Consider the following 16,186-nt stretch of genomic DNA (forward strand, 5'->3'; position numbering starts at 1 on the left):
TGTGCTTCTTTATCAACTCATTCAATAATAAGACCTCATAGCAGACCTAATAACTACCATAGTTTCAGAGTAACGACGTGTGGTGTAAGTAATATTTCAGGACACCTGCAATAATTTTAATGGGATATGAAAATATTTGTGATTTCTATTGACAAAAATTAAAAGTACTACAAATATTCCTGTCGTTTGTTTCCTACATTCATAGCTGAAGGATATGCTAACTTTCAGGAAAGGTGTAGTGGGGAAAAGTGCAATTTTTCACCTTCTAAGTTCATGGCCTCCTGAATTCTATCCAGGAACACCTAATTTGTAGACCCCAAATTAAGAGCCTTTGGTTAAATCCCTGATCATTTTCCCCCCAGATTAACATAATAGCCTTGGGACTGATCACCCTGCCTCCAGTATTTCCTCAAATCCATCCCTCATCCTTATGAAGGATCACAAAGGCCCATCGAACAATACTCCCCTGTTTAAAGTCCTTAGAAGGGTTCCTCATAGCCTATAGATAGTATGGCACTGACAGACATACACTCCAGGCTCTGCTTCTCTAATACAGTATTTCTACTTGATTTCCAGCATTGCACTGAACTTTCAAGACTCCCTGCCTGTGTTCTCTTCTCTCTTTTCTACTAGTATAAGACCCTACCAAAGTATCATCTTTCGAAGCATCTGAGTCCTTTCCCCCAAACAGAGCAATCTCTCCCTTTCCTATGAACTTCTTCAAAATCAATAAACGTTTTTGCCTGGCACATTATCCTGGGCTGTGGTTATCTGCAAATATTCTTTTTCCCATACATGACAGTATGCTTCTCCCAAATTCAGTGTTAAAAGGTGGTCTTGGGGCTTCCCGGGTGGCGCAGTGGTTGAGAGTCCGCCTGCCGATGCAGGGGACACAGGTTCGTGCCTCAGTCCGGGAAGATCCCACATGCCGCGGAGTGGCTGGGCCCGTGAGCCATGGCCGCTGGGCCTGCGCGTCCGGAGCCTGTGCTCCGCAACGGGAGAGGCCACAACAGTGAGAGGCCCGCATACCGCAAAAAAAAAAAAAAAAAAAAAAGGTGGTCTTGAATATTTGTGCTGGATTTTTACTAACCTAAAAATAATATCTCATATCCCCATTACAGTGTTCAGCTTATAAAGGGATTTCATACATCTTGTTTAATTCTCTTAATAATCCTATGAAGACAAGCAGTCTAAAGGATTACCTTAATAACCCTATAAAAACAAGTAGTCTAGCTCTTTGGTGGGGCTAATGGCGGACTCCAGGAGGGCTCACGCCAGTGAGTACTTCCCAGAACTTCTGCTGCCAGGGTCCTTGTCCCTGCAGTGAGCCACAGCCACCCCCCGCCTCTGCAGGAGACCCTCCAACACTAGCAGGAACAAAGACCTCCTGCCCCCTTCTTCAGACAGCAATGGAATCATACAGACTGAGAGTGAGGGGATGGAAAAAGATATTGCATGCAAATGGAAATCAAAAGAAAGCTGGAGTAGCAATTCTCTTATCAGAAAAAATAGACTTTAAAATAAAGACTATCACAAGAGACAAAGGACACTACATAATGATCAAGGGATCAATGCAAGAAGATATAGCAATTGTAAATATTTATGCACCCAACATAGGAGCACCTCAAGACATAAGGCAAATGCTAACAGCCATAAAAAGGGAATTCAACAGTAACACAATCATAGTAGGAGACTTTTAACACTCCACTTTCACCAATGGACAGATCACCCAAAATGAAAATAAATAAGGAAACACAAGCTTTAAATGATACATTAAACAAGATGGACTTAATTGATGTTTATAGGACATTCCATCCAAAAACAACAGAATACACTTTCTTCTCAAGTGCTCATGGAACATTCTCCATGACAGACCATATCTTGGGTCACAAATCAAGCCTTGGTAAATTTAAGAAAATTGAAATTGTATCAAGTATCTTTTCTGACCACAACACTAGCCAGGACATGGAAGCAACCTAAGTGTCCATCGACAGATGAATGGATAAAGAAGATGTGGCACATATATACAGTGGAATATTACTCAGCCATAAAAAGAAACAAAATTGAGTTATTTGTAGTGAGGTGGATGGACCTAGAGTCTGTCACACAGAGTGAAGTAGGTCAGAAAAATAAAAACAAATACCATATGCTAACACATATATATGGAATCTAAAAAAAAAAAAAAAAAGGTTCTGAAGAACCTAGGGGCAGGACAGGAATAAAGACACAGATGTAGAGAATGTAACTGAGGACACAGGGAGGGGGAAAGGTAAGCTGGGATGAAGTGAGAGAGTGGAATTGACATATATACCCTACCAAATGTAAAACAGATAGCTAGTGGGAAGCAGCTGCATAGCACAGGGAGATCAGCTTGGTGCTTTGTGACCACCTAGAGGGGTGGGATAGGGAGGGTGGGAGGGAGATGCAAGAGGGAGGGGATATGGGGATGTAAGTATACGCATAGCTGATTCACTTTGTTATAAAGCAGAAACTAACACACCATTGTAAAGCAATTATACTCCAATAAAGATGTTAAGAAAAACAACAACAACAAGCAGTCTGAAGTTTTACCTTTATTTTGCAGATGAGGAAACAGAAGTCCAGTGAGGTAAACTGACTTGCTCAGGTCTAATCATTTAACGAGCTAGAGCTGGGATCATAAAACCAGGCTCCTTGGTACAGTGCTTATCGGGAACTGAAGCCAATGTGCCAGGCCCAGGACAGGTGAATAAAAAGCATGAGAGTGCTGCCTTCAAGAAACTTTTCATCATAGTACCAATATGACCCTATTAGCAACAGTTTTTTTTTTTTAATATAATAGTACAAGGCCACTGCTGTACACCTGAAACTAACACAACATTCTTAATCAACTATGCTCCAATATAAAATAAAAATTAAAAGAATAGTACAAGTCCTATAATAAAATTAATCATAAAGCTAAACAGTCCTTAATGTTTAAAAATATAACCAGTTTTCTCTTTTTCTGTTAGAATTTTTAACTACATTATTCCTATTATTCTAGACTGGAGAAATGAAAGTTGCTTGTAAACACTAGTTAAATATTATACAATTAACTAGAGGTTATTATTCCATCTCTAGAAAGAGAAACTAAAGTGATAGCTTAATATTTTAAAAGACTTCAAGAATGTACCAGTTTAATATTGTCAAATAAGAACTAAGAATTCTTGACATTTATTATCCTGCTAATTCATATTTATTTTGATCAAGTTGATGAAATTTTTAATGCAATTTTCACGTATTACAACATGGCTAAGTATTTTGCTTATCAATAGTTCTCTCTTGTGAAATTTGAGACTTATAGAAAACTGGGTTTTTAAGAGGGTGCTGCATGAACAGTAAAGAACAAAATTCAACTCAATTAAGCAAATATTTATTATTATATGTAAGGTTGGTAACACACGATGAGATGTGTTAGACACAATTCCTGCTTTCAAGAAGCTTAAAACCTAGTAGGAAGGATAACAAGCATAAACATATCTATAATTTTTAAAATATGATATTTATGATGTTTTAAATGTTATGTTTTACATATCACACGCCTTAGATAAACCTTAACATAAGCAGCTGGAGCAAAAAAAGTTTTTCAAACATCCAAAATATCCTTATTTGGAATGAAAAATATATTGTATATACTACATATGATGAATATTACATAGTGGTGGAAATCTATGAACTACAGTCACAAGTAACAACAGGATAAGTCTCAAAAATAGGATGCAGTAAAAGAAGGGAAGGTGTTAGGGAAAGAGAGAAGGAAGAAAGACCACAGAGTATCTGGAAGGAGTTGTGAAAGAAAGATGAAGAGCTTCTTCGAGTGATTTTTAGCAAGGGGTACATGATTTCTTAGAACAAGGAAAAAAAATTTTTTTTTAAAAAAAAGGAGGGTGGGGGCTTCCCTGGTGGCACAGTGGTTGGGAGTCCGCCTGCCGGTGTGGGGAACACGGGTTCGTGCCCCGGTCTGGGAGGATCCCACATGCCGCGGAGTGGCTGGGCCCGTGAGCCATGGCCGCTGGGCCTGCGCGTCCGGAGCCTGTGCTCCGCAACGGGAGAGGCCACAGCAGTGAGAGGCCCGCATATCACAAAAAAAAAAAAAAAAAAAAGGAGGGTGGTAAATTATATAAAGGAATTTCAAGGTAAGGTAAGGAGTGGTAAGGAGAAAGAATTAAGAATTAAGATTGACAAGTATTCCACTGAAGTCCTTCCAGGGTTAGGGTGGATGGGATTGGAGCTTGATCAGAGCAGAAGTTCACAAACTTGAGAGCCCGAAAGCATGGCTCTAATTATTTAACCATATAGTTAATTTTATACCTAATTATGTTGAGCTTGTTTAAAAAGATCCCTAGGCCATACCCAGAAATTCTGATTTAGTTGGTCTGGAATAGAAACTGGAATCTATTCTTTTAAGAACCATCATAGGTTTTGAACACAGGTTGCACAAACAATTCTGAGATATATAGATTGGAGTCACTTTTGAAAACGTAACAGAAAGAGGATGAAAATAAACCTTTTAAACACATACTTGATGGGCCCATACTCACACAGACTGAACTAAAAGGTCTGGGATAAATTCTTAGAAGAGGGACTTAATCAAAGGCCTGTCACCTACAAATATGTAAATATAACATACATATAAACATGTACTATTTCTCCCAAAATAATTTCAGTAGGGACTTAGGAGTACCACACACTCTCATCAACAGTTAAGCAATAATACTCTTATCTGACACTTTGGCAATAAGAAAGAAAATTTTTATCTGGATTTTCCTAATAATCAGGGAAACTGAAAACATTTTCTTAGTATGACATGGAAAATTTGATTAACATCTGAATGTCCACAGCCCTCCTCCTTCCACTTCCTTCTTTCTTAAAAAGGAATGACTTGCTGATACTAAGTTGACCAACATAATAAAGGCAACAAGTAAGAAATGTTGGGGGGAAGTGATCTTGTTAGCTGGGATCTGAGGAAAAAGCTTTAGAGTGTGTGTGACCTGTAAGAAGCCCCAGGGCAGTAAGAGAAATGGGGAGGAGAAAAGACCTTGCAAGAATAATCTGGTTTATGAATTAAATTCCCTTTAATGCCCTTTGAAGAAAAAATGGAACTCCTTTTTAATAACTTTTGGGGTTGAACTATGCTTCTTGAACAAGACCCAGTTCTGAACTTGGACCAAGTATATTCGTAAATCAGTTAGGATTACAGTTTGTCCTGGCCATTTGCACCACTTTTATAAATTATGTGTTGATATTTGTGCATTTTTTTCTACCAAGATTTTTTTTTCATTAATAAGCTTCATTTTCTAGAGCAGTTTTCGGTTCACAAAAATTGAGGGGAAAGGACAAAGAGTTCCCATATACCTTCTGTCCCCACATACATAACAACCTTCCCACTATTTAACATCCCCACCGGAGCGTTACATTTGTTAGAACTGATGAACCTACACTGACGTATCATTATCACCCAAAGTCCACAGATTACATTAGAATCCACTCTACTGTATATTGAATAGATTTGGACAAAAGTACAACGACATATTTATACCACTGTAACAACATACAGCATAGTTTCACTGCCCTAAAAATCCTCTGTCCTCTGCCTATTCATCTTCAAAGCTTTTAATTTTAATGAAGTCCAGCTTATCAATTATTTATTTCATGGATAATGCCTTTGGTGTTATACCTAAAAAAATCATTGCCATAGTCAAGGCCACTTAAGTTTTCCCCTATGTTATCTTCTAGAAGTTTCAGAGTTTTGCATTTTACATTTAGGTCTATGATACACTTTTAGTTAATTTTTATGGAAGGCCATAAGGTCTATGTCTAGATTCATCTTTGCATGTGGATGTCCAGTTGTACCAGCACTATTCGTTGACAAGAATATCTCTGCTCCAATGTATTCCCTTTGCTTCTTTGTGTCAAAGTTCAGTTGACTATATTTATATGCTTTTATTTCTGGGCTCTATTCTATTCCACTAATGTACTTGTCTATTCTTTCACCAATACCATACTGTCTTGATTAATGTAGCTTTATAGCAAGTCTTGAAGTCGGGTAGTGTCAGTTCTGACTTTATTTTTCTTCAATACTGAGTTGACTACTGAGTCTTTCGCCTCAGCATACAAACTTTAGAATCAGTTTGTCAATATCTACAAAATTACCTGCTGGAATTTTGATTTGGATTGCACTGAACCTACAGATCAAGTTGGGAAGAACTGACATCTTGACAGTATTGAGTCTTCCTAACCATAAACGTGGAATATCTCTCCACTTAGTCTTTGATTTCGTTCAGAGTTTTGTTTTTGTTTTTGTTTTTTTGCCACCCTGTGTGGCTTGCAGGATCTTAGTTCCCTGACCAGGGATCGAACCCGGGCCCCCAGCAGTGTAAGTGCAGAGTCCTAACCACTGGACTGCCAGGGAATTAATCAGAGTTGTATCGTTTTCCTCAAATACATCTTAATTTTGTTCGGTTTATACCTAAGTTTTTCATCTCGGGGGACACTAAAGTAAATGATATTGTGCTTTCAATTTCAAATTCTACTTGTTCACAGATAGCATATAGGAAAGCAATTAACTTTTGTATATTAACCTTGTATCCTGCAACTTTGCTATAATCACTTATAATCCAAGAATATTTCTGTCAATTACTTCTGATGTTTTACACAGACAATAATGTAGAAATAACACTGCAAAGACAGTTTTATTTCTTCCCATTCAGTATATTTTTTTCCCTTTTCTTATCTTATTGCATTAAGTTGGACTTCCAGTATGATGCTGAAAAGCAATGGTGAGAAGGGACATTCCTTTTTTATCCTTTCTTAGAATTTCTACCTCTCTGCTTACGCTGTCCATCTATGCTTGCATGTTGCCTAGTTTCCCCATTAAAACCCTTAGTATATTAATCATAGTTCTTCTTTAAATTCCTGGTCTGATAATTCCAACATTCCTTCCACATCTGACTCTGGTTCTGATGACTGCTCAGTCGCTTCAAACGGATTTTTTGCCTTTTAGATGCCTTGTAATTTTTTGTTGAAAGGCAGACATGAAGCACTGGGTAAAATGAACTGTGGTTAAGTAGTGGTATGGTGGGGAAGGGGGAGCATTCTATAGCATTCTATAGTCCTATGATTAGGTCTCAGTCTTCCAGTGACCCTAAACCTCTGGACTGTAAACTTCACCAATGCTTCTCAGTCCCCACCTCCCTTAGATGGGACAGGATGGCTGGAGGGGGCAGGAGTTATGTATTTCCCTTCCCCTACGTGTATGGCTAGAGGGGCTCAAATTGGGTTTTTCCCTTCCCCCAGTGGAAGGCTAGAGCTGGCTGGTGTGGGTTATTTCCCTTCTGCCAGTTAGGTTAGGCTCTGGTGAAATAGTTTCTCCCGAAGGCATACTTTGTTGAGAAGAGCAGAATGCACTGGTATATTTCAAAATGGTTTCTTTTTCGTTCCCCTGCTTCCAGCAGCGGGAATTTTTCTTCAATACTAACTGTGAAGATCGGGTAGAGCTCCTATGGCTGGATTCTCTTGCAGTTTTTAACTCTCGGAGTTGTCCACACTGAGCCTCCAGATTCAATTACAGTTTAGGTTTTCCTACCCTGGCACTGGTTCTTGCAGAGGTTTCCACTCCAGTGAGTTGTGATTCTCCATATCTGCCTGTTTCTCTAATTTGGGAGACAGCAGTTTAGCCTATGACCTATGACCTTACTTCTCTGAAGCATCTAAGAAGTGTTGATTTTTTAGTTTGTTCAGCTTTTTACTTGTTAGAGTGGCAACTCCTAAGCTGCTTCTTACATGCCAGACTGGAAATCAGAGATTCTGAGTTTTGAGACACATTTTTAATTAATGCTTTTTCTTTTCTTTTCTTTTTTTTTTTTTTTTGCGGTACGCGGGCCTCTCACTGTTGTGGCCTCTCCCGTTGCGGAGCACAGGCTCCGGACGCGCAGGCTCAGTGGCCATGGCTCATGGGCCCAGCTGCTCCGCGGCATGTGGGATCTTCCCGGACTGGGGCACGAACCCGTGTGCCCTGCATCGGCAGGCGGACTCTCAACCACTGCGCCACCAGGGAAGCCCGAATTAATGCTTTTTTTTATGAGTGCTTTGTATATTAAAAATATTAACCTTTGTTGGGTTTTATGAATGTTTTTCCCCAATTTGTCATTTGTCTTGAAATCTTATTTATATTGTTTTCTTATTTTTTATTTATTTTTATTTTTTATTTTTTTTTGCGGTACGCGGGCCTCTCACCGCCGCGGCCTCTCCCGTCGCGGAGCACAGGCTCCGGACGCGCAGGCCCATCGGCCATGGCTCACGGAGCCACCCGCTCCACAGCAAGCGGGATCCTCCCGGACCGGTGCGTGAACCCCCATCCCCTGCATCGGCAGGCGGACTCCCAACCACTGCGCCACCAGGGAAGCCCTATATTGTTTTTTGAAGGCATAGGGGTTTTAAATTCTTATGCAATCAAGTCTATGAAATTTGCCTTTTTGGTTTCTGATTTATGGCATGCTTTGAGAGGCCTTTCCATTATTATCATGATTTTATTACCTTCACATGTTTTCTTTTTATACTTTCATGGTACTTTTAGTTTTTACATTTACAGTTCTTATCCATGCAGAACTACTTTTTCTTCAGATTTTATTATATGGCTAGCTGGCTGTCATAAAATCATTTACTAAATAAATCCATCATGTCCCAACTGATGTAATATTCTACCTTTATCTTAGACTAAATACCTATATACAATTGAGTCTCTTTCTAGACCTTACTCTTGGCCAAAAAACAAAACAAAACCTGGCAACAGAGATACGCCTCTAAAGGAACTGGATAGCTGGAGACAGGTGATAAAAGACTAACAGACTAACTTTTCATTGTTCACCCTTTTGAATCTTATTCCGGGTGCTTTCAACTACCACTCAAAAACATCAACAAAAATTGTTTAAAGTTCTGCTTACTAGACATAACAGAATTATCAAATATTTCAGCTCTCTGTAAATGACATCATAACAACCCCCATATGCACCTGAACAATACCCGAAATCATAGATCTACCTTGATTTCAAAACTGGGAACTATGATTTAAATGAGTAGTAAAAGTGCCTCAAATATGTCTAAATCCTTAATCATTGTAAGCAAAGCTGCTACCTCAAATGTATAAGAACCTCAGATATGTGTTCCCTAGATCCAGCCATCACAGACATATTTTGCTTTCTTCATGGAATGTTAGCTAGTAACTATCAAATACTTAATTCACAATCTAATCTTTCACCTAGGGGCAGGACAGGAATAAAGACCCAGACGTAGAGAATGGACTTGAGGACACGGGGAGGGGGAAGGGTAGGCTGGGACAAAGTGAGAGAGTGGCATGGACTTACATATACTACTAAATGTAAAATGGATAGCTAGTGGGAAGCAGCCATATAGCACAGGGAGATCAGCTCAGTGCTCTGTGACCACCTAGAGGGGTGGGATAGGGAGGTGGGGGGAAGACACAAGAGGGAGGAGATATGGGGATATATGTATATGTATATGTATAGCTGATTCACTTTGCTATAAAGCAGAAACTGACACACCATTGTAAAGCAATTATACTCCAATAAAGATGTTAAAAAAAAGAATCTAATCTTTCTATTCTAATGCAATCCAATTACTTTATTTTCAATATTATTTCTTTATAATTTGATTTCAATGTCATCTGCCAAATTTGACCTCTGTTGTAACCATAATACCATAAAGCAAACTGGCTAAGACAAAAAACATTCATCTGGCAGCAGATGGAAAAACAACAGGTTTTGTCTTTTAAGTCATTCTCTTTAAGATCCTCTCCCTCACACTATTTTCTAAACAACTATGAAAGGTAGACTCATTTAGTCATTTTAGCCTTACTGTAAATAAAAATATTTTCAAGCACTTGAAAATACTCCTCCAACAGAAACGTGAAGGTGACCTAGTATTTAGTTTCAATAGCATACTCATTAATTATATAGATTAGATACTATCTCTGTACCCTGTAATTCTCTATCTGCTCTCCTAGATACTTTCCCACTCTCTTTTTTTTCCTAATAAATAAACTCCTTTAACATGTAGAAGACACATAATCCACATATCTCCCAGGAATTTTAAGTGAAAATGCAGAAGAGAAACCAATTCTTTTTAATAGTCTAATTAGCCTTAGTTTTTAAAACCCCTTGCATTTGATCATCATAACATTATCATCCCCATTTAACAGGAAACAGATCGACCTGCCGCACATCACATTACTGGCAATTAAAATAGGTCTCCTGATGTCCTTTGCCCTAAATGTGCTGCATCCCGCCATGATTAAACTCAATACCCAAAGAAAACTCTTTGTAGAATACAATGACGGAAGTGCTCAAATGAATACTAGTAATATATGTTTTTTAAAAATCAATTAAGTTTAGTATTTAAATAAACAATTTTCCATCTTGTAAACAAGAAATGATCTCAAGTATGCCAAAAGAGACCACACTTTAAAAGGCAGCAGGTAATGTATTTCCTTTTCTCCCACTGTCTCCAGAGCCTTGTCTTACACCATGAAGCACTTACCTAATGGCCACCTACTACTAAATCTCAACTATACACCCACTACTAAAATCTGGGTACTTCCCATGTGAGACTTCTCCTCAAATGAAATTACTCTTTGTTTAGGCTAAGAGTTCTCAACTGTATCAGGCTTGATGTCCCCCTTTCATAAAATATTTTCCATCTTCTGCTTTATCACCCTGAAATGAAATTAAAAACAATCTCCCTACAGACTTCAAACAAACGCACGAATCCTAAATAAAATATGAATGGAAAAGCGAAATGAAAATCATTTAAAATAAGATAATATGTATTTCAATATATTAATCTTGAAACAAAACTGAACTAGAAGACATACAAGAGTAATTAGTAGCTAACCATGACAGCTATGAACGCAAAGTAGTTTGTGATTCAATTTTCCAAACTGTAAACAACTCTTGTTGTGAACGAATCAAATCTTTCTTTCGCACAACAGTTGCATGGAAACAGACACTGGAAAATTCAGTCTCAGTTAAAACCATGGTTTATATGTAAAATGGAGGTTCCAGGTTCATATAATTACACGTATTACACAAATGTCAGGCAGGATATTCCTAAACCTTGCAGGACATGGGAACATTCTTTGTCCAGGACAGCCCATGCATTTACAAAGAGTATATATATATATATATGTGTATATATATATATATATATATATATGTGTGTATATATATATATATATATATATATATATATACATATATATATATAGCATCCCTGGCCCCCACCCATCAAATGCTAGTGGTTAGCCCCAAACACTCCAACAACCCCCCAAAAATGCCTCCCAACTTCCCCCTAGAGGGAACCCCCATCTGGACCCACTGCCTTAAACACAATTCAACTATCACAGTATAATGTAAAGAGCACTTGGGAAGCGTGGATTAGAGTTCCAATACTATCACCTATTTATTTGGCCATTCAGTGAGCTCTCTAAACCTCAGTTTCCAGTGTACAAAACGGGAATAAACACTACCTAGGCTCTGAGTTGTAAAAGGTTGACTCCACAAATTGTCTGTAGCACAGGGTAGGTGGTTTCCAACACACGGCATATTGAGATGTTAAGAAGTGGGCTGTTGCAGATTGAGAGCAGCAAAAAGTGACATGAATGTGGAGGAGGTTGAAGATATAACAAGCATACAGGATGAAATTTAACACACAGCAGCCTACAGACATTTCAGAGAGCAGTCAGCAGTCCTATATATCTCAACAACCGCTGAAAGCACTAGTGTATTACGATGCAGTGAAATAATATTCAGAATGATGACCCCTCCAAAATAAGAAGGCAAGAAAAACATCTTTAAGAGACTTCCACTGTTCAAGGCTGAAATTTCATAGTTTTCATACTTAAGAGAGTGACTGTACTAAAAAACATTATTTGAACTTTTACTGGGCAATTTCCCTATTCTAGACACTAGGAAAACACAAATAACTAATATACCATACCTATCCTTAAACATTTTACCATCCAGTAGATTAGGCATAGGTAAAACATAACCATTATATAAAGCAGAATGACACAGGTATTAAATAGATATTCAAGTAATAAATTATGGGGGCCTAGAGAAAATTATGAATAACTATGAAAATCAAGGACATCTTCATGGCAGAGCACACTGCAAAAGACTCTGACAGGTAAGAGAATGGGACGCAAATCATTAAAGAAAAAATGAAGTCCAGGCATAGGCACTGAGGGTGAAAATACAGCTTGGTTCAGAGAAAAATGGTAGGGAAAGGGTACTTTAGAGGCTGGGAGGGCGGTAAAAATTAAGGCTGTAAAAAACATTTCAGGACCTGTTCATGGAGAAATCTGAGTGCCATTCAAGTAACTTTGAGTTTTACTGAGCAAGAGAATTTTCCAGAAAACTGGTGCCTATGTGGCACACGTGATCCCCAAATAATGTTGAATAATGGCCAAAAATAAGATTCCGAACAAATGCAAATTTTCATTAGTGAGATCCCTGAAATTAAAATATACTTTTTAAATATGGGTAAATAAGCAAAAAGAACTTAACCCAAGAGTAGAAAGCAGTTTCTGATTTCATTCCTTAAATAATGAAAATATTATTAAATGTATTGAATCTGGGACCTTAAAAGAATTCAAGACAATCTTATATTTGCTTTTGAGTTTCTCCCAAGCAAGTGGTAGAAACATGTATTTTCTAAACATGTATTTAGCATGCTTTATATCACCCCTGGAAGGCAGGAGGTAAGCTGTAGTATTATCAGCCTCTTTTTACTATGGGGAAACTGAGGAACAAAAAGAATAAATTACAGTATGGTCACAAAATAAGCTGTTATATTTCCTGGGGCTTTCAACTTTCAATTAAAGGCTTGAAGCGCCCATTTCATCCTTTATTCTTCGTACCATCTGAATACTAGAATTATCTTTTATTATTGTCTTAACAGAAAAAAAAAAGATGAGAATTAAATTTAAGATCACTTTCTCGACTAGGTACTGCCACCAAAAAAATTAGAGTTTAAATTCTGTCTCCTGAAATTATGATACCTGAAAGAGCTGTAAGGTGTAAGCAGTAATCCAACATCCCCAAAAATAGACAGCTGTAAATAGCATGACAGGTCAGGAATCCTAGGCCCAACTTTTACTTTGAATATCTAGCAGGTCAGAGGTGTCTTTGTAAAATAGGCTTTGCCGATGTTGTGATGGAAAGTTGCCTTAAGAGGCCCAGAACAGTGGTATCTATACACCCACTACTGCAAACTTGAAATCCAATGCTTTCCTCCTTCTGCCCCTCCCTGCACTGCACCACGCACCAGAAGACTCCTGGTACACACAGGCCTGTGCAAAGATCCTCCCGACGTTTGCCTTAAAATGCGGTACTTTGAGGACGTCCAGGGCCTCAGTGAGAACACCGGATGTGGCTAAACACATCTCAAAATCTCTCCTCTCCAGAATCTAGGGCCTGGTCTAGAGGATTCTATCGGACACAGAGTTCCTGCTACTATTTTGCTTTTCACACAGGCACTGACAACCCCTATCCACACGTCCCCTTCCTCAGCCTCAGCCTCCGCCTCCCTCCCCCCACGCTCCCCCCCCCCACGCCAGGTGGACTTCCCAGGGACAGAAGGGGCAGGAAGAGGGAAGTGAGAGCCCAGATATCCGAGCCACCACGCCATCCGGCGCGGGCCGGGGTCCCGCTAGCCCAGCCCCCGGAGCCCGGCAACCCAGACCTGGCCTCGGCCAACGCGCCGCCGCCGCCGCCGCCTATCAGCGGAGCGCAGGGGCGGGGCTGGCTGGCTCGGCGGCGGCTCCGCCGGCGGGCGGGGACGGGCGGGGACGGGCGGGGGACCGACCGCAGCGCAGCTCGGGCAGCCGCGCGCAGACACGGGGCCCAGCTCCCGAGGGCGCCAGCGCGGCCCCGGGGAGCGCGAGGAGCCGGCGAGCGCGCGGCCTGCGGTTGGCGGCCTGGTCCGCCACGCTCAGCGCCCACCCGCCCCCGAGGTGGGGTGCAAGCCCCCGGGAAGATGGTGTCCTGGATCATCTCCAGAGCCGTGGTGTAAGTGCCGCTCACGGCGCCCCCAAACCCCCCACGCGAGACCCGGGGGAAGGGTCGGGGGGGCTAGGAGCCAGGAGGAGAAGGCAAGGCCGGGGCCTGGGCGGGGTGGGCTGGCCCGGCCTCGGGCCTGCCCGGGGTCTGGGAGCCCTCGGCCTCCTCACCCTAGTCCACGTCGCTGCGGGGCTCCCTGCGTCGGCCGAGGGCCCGGCGGCTGCGGCTGCGGCGCGGCCGGGCTGCGTGCGGCTCGTCTGCCCTGCTCCCCAGCGCTGGGTGGGCAGGCGCGCAGGGCAGGCGGCGCGCGCTCCCCGCTCCCGCTCCCCGCGCTGCGCGGCACCGCCCTGCGGGCCCGGGAGCGGCGCGCCTGGCGGCGGCGCCCTGCGCAAGCTCCTCAGAAACTGAGCGCGGGAGGTTCCGCGATCCTCCTGAGGATGCCGTGGCAGCGCCGAGCCTTTGTATCGTGCGTTGCGGGTCTCCCAGGGTGGCTGATCACGTGTGGTAGGAGGAGAGATTTGTCTAAAAATCCGAGACCGCTCCCAGCTCAGATCCTTGGGAAGGGTCTCAGGTGCCTCGAGGTTTACAGCTTATCGAGAAAGGAGCTCATTATTGAATGGTGACACTCGCCTGTTCGTCCAGATCCCAGAATTTGGCCCTATCTTAGTGGAAATATTTGCAAAGGGATTGAGAGGCTGCAGGTGCCTGTTGCCTTTGTTCAAATTATCGGTTCATTGTGTTTTTACCAACAAATGCTACAGGCCCATAAGAAAAAAATTAGTTGAGTTGTGGTGTTTACTCTGTAAAGGTATTTGTTGGGCTTCAGTTTAATTTCCTCCCATCCTCCCTGACTTAACCCCCTCCTCGAAAACAAAAGTCACGAAGTAAACAATGACGTAGTTACAGCCAGGGGCCCGTGGATTCATTAATCATGATCTCTGTAGGAGTAGTATTATCTCTGTACCTTTATGAAATGTTTTTATGAGGTGGTAGGCTTCTCTGATTAGCTTTATAATGTGGGAAAAGTAACATTACCAGATTTTTAATTTATTTCTCAATGGGGAAAAGGAGCTAATTTTTGTTAGGTTTTTTTGTTTGTTTGTGTTTTTTGGAGAGTGAATTAATCGCTTGGTAGCCCTGTTTAACGTGATTTACAGTAGTATTCAAAATGTGTTATTTGATTGTCTTAATCAGTTTTTTCTTCCTCGGTATAGTTTTTAGCTTTAAAGCTTCAGAGTGTCCCGTGTTCATCTGTACAAAACTAAAACTCAAGAAATGAAAGCATAGCAAAGATGTCTTAAGATATTTTTTTTTTTAGCCTTTTGCGGCCTTCTTTGAGTCTACATTTTCATCACACAGACATACCTTTCCCGACCTAGAAGATGTCTATCAATTGTTGTGTCAGCACCTAGGAAATCAAGTATCCCATTAAGACTTTTTTTTTTTTTAATTCTCTGGGTTCCTTTAACCAGTTCTTTAGCTGACAGAAAATTGTGAAGCACTTTTAGTTTTCATTACTGAAAATCAGATTTTTGTTTTTGATCATTAACTATGAGTATGAGTGTCTTTTCTAGGTGCTATCTAGAACACAAAGGTTATTAACACATAACTGATCTTAATGGAACTGCCAGTTGGAATACACCGATACCTGCAGTACAGGTCAAGTCTTCTCAGAGTTACACCCAGAGCTGTAGAGTTCAGACAAGGAAGGGAATATATCTGGTTGGAGAATCAGAAAAGGCAAGGGAGATTACATTTGAGATGGGCCTTAAAGGACAGACCGAAATTCGACAGCCAGAGATGAAAATGGAGAGGATTCCAGATAAAGGGATCACTGTGAGCCAAAGAACAGAGGAGGGAAAGCCCAGATTAGTTACCTAGGACTTAAGAGACTGAGGAGAGAGCAAGCTGGAAAGGTAGGCTGGGGCCTGTTTTCAAGGAATTTCATGAAGAACTGATAGCCATTATTAGGCAGTAATGGCCTTGCTTTAGAAGATTCTCTCCTTGTGTGAGATGGTTGTGAATGGAGAGACTCTGAAAATGGGGAGACCACTTAAGGGGTTCCCTAACTGGAGAGAGAGGATTAAAGCCCG

At 40.9% G+C, this 16,186-nt stretch overlaps 2 protein-coding genes and 1 non-coding gene across 5 annotated transcripts in view; 1 reads left to right on the forward strand and 2 right to left on the reverse strand.

The window, feature by feature from the left end:
• The window catches only part of JMJD1C (jumonji domain containing 1C), a 340,789-nt gene extending 326,424 nt beyond the window's left edge, over positions 1–14,365 (reverse strand). The window contains exon 1 of the mRNA XM_060108942.1: positions 14,264–14,365. The gene's annotated coding sequence lies outside the window, so the exon portion shown is untranslated. The remainder of the gene's footprint in view (positions 1–14,263) is intronic.
• On the reverse strand, positions 6,358–6,430 carry TRNAV-UAC (transfer RNA valine (anticodon UAC)). Its single transcript has one exon. It is a non-coding gene; the product is annotated as a tRNA-Val (tRNA).
• REEP3 (receptor accessory protein 3) overlaps positions 13,917–16,186 on the forward strand; it is a 93,820-nt gene continuing 91,550 nt past the window's right edge. For 2 of the 3 annotated variants that reach the window (XM_060108965.1, XM_060108974.1), the window contains exon 1: positions 13,979–14,102. In XM_060108965.1, coding sequence (XP_059964948.1) covers positions 14,071–14,102 — 32 coding nt within the window. In that variant the 5' untranslated portion in view covers positions 13,979–14,070. Of the gene's footprint in view, positions 14,103–16,186 lie in introns of all 3 variants that reach the window. The other variant, XM_060108976.1, reaches the window with a different exon arrangement.

This window comes from Mesoplodon densirostris, chromosome 1, assembly GCF_025265405.1.
Source record: "Mesoplodon densirostris isolate mMesDen1 chromosome 1, mMesDen1 primary haplotype, whole genome shotgun sequence".
Taxonomy (NCBI): Eukaryota; Metazoa; Chordata; class Mammalia; order Artiodactyla; family Ziphiidae; genus Mesoplodon; species Mesoplodon densirostris.